At 42.2% G+C, this 6,000-nt stretch overlaps 1 protein-coding gene across 5 annotated transcripts in view; it reads right to left on the reverse strand.

Annotated features, from left to right (window-relative positions):
* The window catches only part of LOC110494673 (semaphorin-3F), a 108,661-nt gene extending 102,954 nt beyond the window's left edge, over window positions 1-5,707 (reverse strand). For 4 of the 5 annotated variants that reach the window (XM_021569947.2, XM_021569949.2, XM_021569948.2 and 1 more), the window contains exons 1-2: window positions 5,379-5,707; window positions 3,288-3,445 (exon numbers count right to left, since the gene is read on the reverse strand). In XM_021569947.2, the coding sequence (XP_021425622.1) occupies window positions 3,288-3,402 (115 nt within the window). In that variant the 5' untranslated portion in view covers window positions 3,403-3,445; window positions 5,379-5,707. The remainder of the gene's footprint in view (window positions 1-3,287; window positions 3,446-5,378) is intronic. The other variant, XM_021569946.2, reaches the window with a different exon arrangement.
* Between the last annotated feature and the right edge of the window lie 293 nt (window positions 5,708-6,000).

Below are 6,000 nucleotides of genomic sequence, written 5' to 3' on the forward strand. Positions count from 1 at the left end.
TGGGACACAATCATGAAGTGGAACGACATTTATTGGATATTTCAAACTTTTTTAACAAATCAAAAACTGAAAGATTGGGCGTGCAAAATTATTCAGCCCCTTTACTTTCAGTGCAGCAAACTCTCTCCAGAAGTTCAGTGAGGATCTCTGAATGATCCAATGTTGACCTAAATGACTAATGATGATAAATACAATCCACCTGTGTGTAATCAAGTCTCCGTATAAATGCACCTGCACTGTGATAGTCTCAGAGGTCCGTTAAAAGCGCAGAGAACATCATGAAGAACAAGGAACACACCAGGCAGGTCCGAGATACTGTTGTGAAGAAGTTTAAAGCTGGATTTGGATACAAAAAGATTTCCCAAGCTTTAAACATCCCAAGGAGCACTGTGCAAGCGATAATATTGAAATGGAAGGAGTATCAGACCACTGCAAATCTACCAAGACCTGGCCGTCCCTCTAAACTTTCAGCTCATACAAGGAGAAGACTGATCAGAGATGCAGCCAAGAGGCCCATGATCACTCTGGATGAACTGCAGAGATCTACAGCTGAGGTGGGAGACTCTATCCATAGGACAACAATCAGTCGTATATTGCACAAATCTGGCCTTTATGGAAGAGTGGCAAGAAGAAAGCCATTTCTTAAAGATATCCATAAAAAGTGTTGTTTAAAGTTTGCCACAAGCCACCTGGGAGACACACCAAACATGTGGAAGAAGGTGCTCTGGTCAGATGAAACGAAAATTGAACTTTTTGGCAACAATGCAAAACGTTATGTTTGGCGTAAAAGCAACACAGCTGAACACACCATCCCCACTGTCAAACATGGTGGTGGCAGCATCGTGGTTTGGGCCTGCTTTTCTTCAGCAGGGACAGGGAAGATGGTTAAAATTGATGGGAAGATGGATGGAGCCAAATACAGGACCATTCTGGAAGAAAACCTGATGGAGTCTGCAAAAGACCTGAGACTGGGACGGAGATTTGTCTTCCAACAAGACAATGATCCAAAACAAAGCAAAATCTACAATGGAATGGTTCAAAAATAAACATATCCAGGTGTTAGAATGGCCAAGTCAAAGTCCAGACCTGAATCCAATCGAGAATCTGTGGAACGAACTGAAAACTGCTGTTCACAAATGCTCTCCATCCAACCTCACTGAGCTCGAGCTGTTTTGCAAGGAGAAATGGGAAAAAATTTCAGTCTCTCGATGTGCAAAACTGATAGAGACATACCCCAAGCGACTTACAGCTGTAATCGCAGCAAAAGGTGGCGCTACAAAGTATTAACTTAAGGGGGCTGAATAATTTTGCACACCCAATTTTTCAGTTTTTGATTTGTTAAAAAAGTTTGAAATATCCAATAAATGTCGTTCCACTTCATGATTGTGTCCCACTTGTTGTTGATTCTTCACAAAAAAATACAGTTTTATATCTTTATGTTTGAAGCCTGAAATGTGGCAAAAGGTCGCAAAGTTCAAGGGGGCCGAATACTTTCGCAAGGCACTGTAACACTGATGCCACAGGTTAAGATTCACATTTAGGCAACACAGTCCACAATGTACTGTACCACAACTGCTTCAATAGACAGAGATTGCCATCATGAAATAGTAGGTGCAAGAGGTTGTGTAAAGCTTGGAGTGTCGAAATCAAAAAGCTTGTTTAAAAACAGTTGGAAGGCTAGAAAGAGATTAGTTGCATTTTTAAGAGGTTAGATCTACACTTGTTAAAATTCAGCTAAGCACCCTTGGCAAGCTCCAAGGAATCTTGACCCCATGGATATGCTTTCTAAAATGTGTAGCAAAACAATTGGCTCACCAAGGTCCATAAAGGAATCAATATGGGCACATTTAAAAGCAATTCCCCTCAGCGTGAGCCAAAATGACACAATTAAAAAATGTGCAGCTCATGTTCAATTCTAGTCACCAACAAAGTAAAGATGCTCTGTCAAGCATATAGGTCTCTCAAAAACCAATTAAAAACAAAAAAGGAACTAATTGAAAGGAAATGGGAAAGAAATTACCAATTTGGAGCAGTGTGATTGTGAAAACAAACTTGATTAGAGAGTGAGAACAGACAGGTAAGCAAAAAAAAGAGAGAGAGAGAGAGTGGGAGAGAGAGAGAGTGGGAGAGAGAGAGGGAGAGAGTGGGAGAGAGAGATTGGGAGAGAGAGAGAGAGAGAGAGAAAGAGAGAGAGAAAGTGGAAGAGAGAGAGAGAGAGAGAGAGAGAGAGAGTGGGAAAGAGAGAGAGAGAGAGAGAGCGAGAGAGAGCGAGAGAGAGAGAGACACTCAGGTTGCCCAATTCTACATACTTGCAGACAAAAATAAAAAGTGCAGAATCTCCTCTCTGTCCCCAAGTGAGGTGATGAGGATTTAAAGTCATCTGGAGGCTTTGCGAGTCCTCTGCTCCTTTGAGCTCCAACCCAGGGTTCACCTAACGATTAGCCTACAGATGCAGGATATTAGTTTGAGGCCATTTGCTACAGCAGGAAAATAATCCTGCAGCAACAGGAAATGTGAAATAAGTGGATTATAATTAATACATTTTTGTAAGGGTTGATACATTTTTCATAAGGGAAGATTTTCAAAGTGGAGATTAAAAACTTCAGAAGCCTTTTTATACCTCAAATACACGACACGTTTTACATTCCCTTCAATTCCCTGCAACAGGGTGATCAAAGTAAGCCCCTACACCTGTAAATAGACACAGCAATTAGGTCTACAAGACATTAGAGATGATGTCCATAAAGAACCATTTTGAAGGTACAGTTCAAAACACAGACAGGGCCTCATGTGACATTGAAAGGCATTCATAATATGCTGGGCCCCTCTAAATGTGGACACGGCCAAGTGTTAAATCCAACTTGATTCCAGAGGGGAGCTGAGGGCAGGCAAAGCCCTGTTGGAGAACTGTGGTAGTCAGTCAGTCAGTCTGTTTAATGAAGATGTGCTCTCTGATCTCTGAACAGTAGGAACAAACAGCACCTCTCCTCATCTCTCTCATCGCCCCCTCTCTCAACAGATAATCAGGTTTCAGCCAGAGAGAGACAGGGATGGGCTCTGACTGACACCATGGTGTGCCAAAATAAGCGCATAGCTGGCTATAACGGCAGTCTAGTCCCACTAAACCCTACATTTCACCAAGAGCAGGCAAAGCTAGGAGAAACCGTGATAATAAAAACCTAGAAGCAACCACAAGAGCTCACATACAAGGACATTCTATCCACCTGTTTTCAGTCACAGAGAACCACACAAACTATTTGAGATATCTGAAAGTGTGAGTGGCTTACCTTTGAAGGAGAGAAAAACCCGAGGGGCAGAGAGGGGCTCAATGGGCAGTGTGGGCAATGCTTCGGCCGACAGGGCCAGCAAGGTGGACAGGCACCATAGTTTGTCCCACAGCATGGTCCCTCCGCTTCCAGAAACAGAGGAGAAAAAGTCCAGGAAGCTGGAGAGAGAGAGAGAGAGAGAGAGAGAGAGAGAGAGAGAGAGAGAGAGAGAGAGAGAGAGAGAGAGAGCGCAGGAGCGGGAGATAGGGAGAGAGAATGATCAGCTCTGTACCACACCCCATACTCACACCTGCAACACACTGGACCTACTAACTCCTTCTGGGTTAGGGTTCTGTGCCATTTTTCACGAAAATAAGTGTTGCATGTTGTAACTATCAACACTAAGTGAATGTTTATGCATCCATATTGAGGATATTTATCGTACAAATTCCATCTTTCACTGTCACACCTCTTGTAAAAAGGGAAGTGTTGTTGAGGGGGGATACATCACAGATGAGACCTGCAATGTCCTGTCCTCCCAGGTAAGTCGGTACAGGTACAGACCACTACAAAGCAACAGAGAACGTAAATGTAGGGAGGAAATTGTTGGGGCGCGGTACGAGCTCGGCGTTCGTTCACATTGAATTACAGTTTCCCCCTCAACTATTCTGCATCTTCATGAATCTAATTTTACTCCCGAGACCCCCGCAACATCCCCATCGCTGTCACATTCTATAACCCACCACTCCACAGTTCCCTCCTCCCCAGCGTCTCCGCAGACCCCAGGGAGCAAAGACCACCAGAAAGAAGTGTTACCACATCCCTAAAAAACGTAGGTCTGGCGGGTCTGGCCCGCTAACCGCTGCCCTGTCTCGCAAAAAAAAAAAACTCATACACGCATATAGGTTTACTTTTATGCCCAGTGAACGAGTCTGCTGTCAAATATGTTATCTGGAGATATTTTACGCAGACGTAGCACAGCACACTGGCATCTCCAAAAATGGACCGTAATCTCAATAATAAAACGTACCAGGTGACATGATAAAGGTGACATGATAAAAGCCTATGATTAACCTAATGTGGTAATTTAACAAAACACCACGTAAGTAGAGATAATGTTAATATTAAGGCTGATTTATGAGGTTTGGAGCTCATAAAGGCTACTCAAAGACATGTTTTGCCATCTAATCCCTCCTGCATGGCACTGTTCTGCTCGTAACGCGGGTCAACAGGGTATGAGGTCAAGCTGCCACGAAGGGATTGAGGATCAAGTTCCCAATGAGCGCCTCAACCCTCCAGGTTAGGACAGACCTCCAAGCATAAAATTCCAAATTATAGCCTGCCATTTTGCCCAAATAAAGCGTGACTGCGTTTAAAATGATACGACATTGTTATTGCTAAACATGGATTATTCCGTTGAGAAGTCTGTGCAATAAGTTAAATTAAGTTAAATTAGGCAACACTTAACATTTTAGACTGGCTTTAACTGGGAAAATGCTTGTGTTATAACAGAATAACAACGGTCTATTGACTGTTTTAAACCACCCACTAATAGCAGCACAGATTTCTACAGCCTGTTGGATAAAGAAACTCGAGCGCTATAAAATGCTCGCTTCTTGCGACGCTCTTGAGAAGTACAGCAGCTCAAAAGACCATGCAAGAGCTCCCACAGCAGTTTGAAAAGCAGAGAAATCTGCAAAGAATCCAAACGGGTTTCTTATGCATAATATCATGCGATAGTCTACTACGTGGACTGAAAGCTTAGGCTATATTGTTCCTCATGCCGGCACAATGCAACAAAATAATACATGACCATAATATTAACAATAAAAAGAAACCATTAAAACTGGATTTGATTACACAAAGCATTAGCTTCTTATTTGTCTACACTTAAATCTGTAGACTTAAAATAGTATATATTATTATAGACAATAGGCCTAATTCACCAATTATTGTTCGACTCAATTACTGGAGCCATTGTGTTTTGATTGTAATTTCTTAGGATAATAAATAATTCAACATGGACATATGAGTCATGATTTGACTGAAAAAGCTTAGGCCCTATGCATCAAAACATTAGAGCTAAATAAAGGAGCCTACAGTTGTGCCTACCTGGTTATTATTGCCCGGTGTAAATTATGTTCAATCCAGTTATACAAGTCATTGAGAAGGTAGTAAACAAAATCCTATTCAATTATTCTTCTCAGTGTAGCCTACGAATGAAGCAGCGGACATCCTGCACGATTCCCTGGTAACAAATATATAGGTTCCAAATGAACTTGTTAATCACCTCAGCTTGCAATATTTGTGTCCTCTATGCTCTTTTCTCAGTCTATTGTGTACAATCCCACTTTGTTGTTCTCATAATGAGCGTTATTCCTTGAAATGGAGTAGTTGCTAAAGTTGAAACGCGGCGCACGCAACACAGCTCTGTAAGCTACTGAAGGGGAAACGCATTGGCAGGTGGATACAGCGCGCTCGCCGGTATCCTGCATAGACACACCCATGGGGCGGGAACTTACCTTAGCGGCGACGCCTCTGTACCTCCCTCTTGAAAATAAACTGGAACACAACCGCAAGATTTCACGTCTACAATATCCAGGGTCCACAGGTATAGTAACTTCAAAACTTGACGTTTCTGAATATATACTGAACAAAAATATATACGCAACATGCAACAATTTCAAAGATTTGACATAGTTACAGTTCATATAAATAAATCAATTATACCCTA

The sequence above is a fragment of the Oncorhynchus mykiss genome, chromosome 17, assembly GCF_013265735.2.
Source record: "Oncorhynchus mykiss isolate Arlee chromosome 17, USDA_OmykA_1.1, whole genome shotgun sequence".
NCBI classification, from domain to species: Eukaryota; Metazoa; Chordata; class Actinopteri; order Salmoniformes; family Salmonidae; genus Oncorhynchus; species Oncorhynchus mykiss.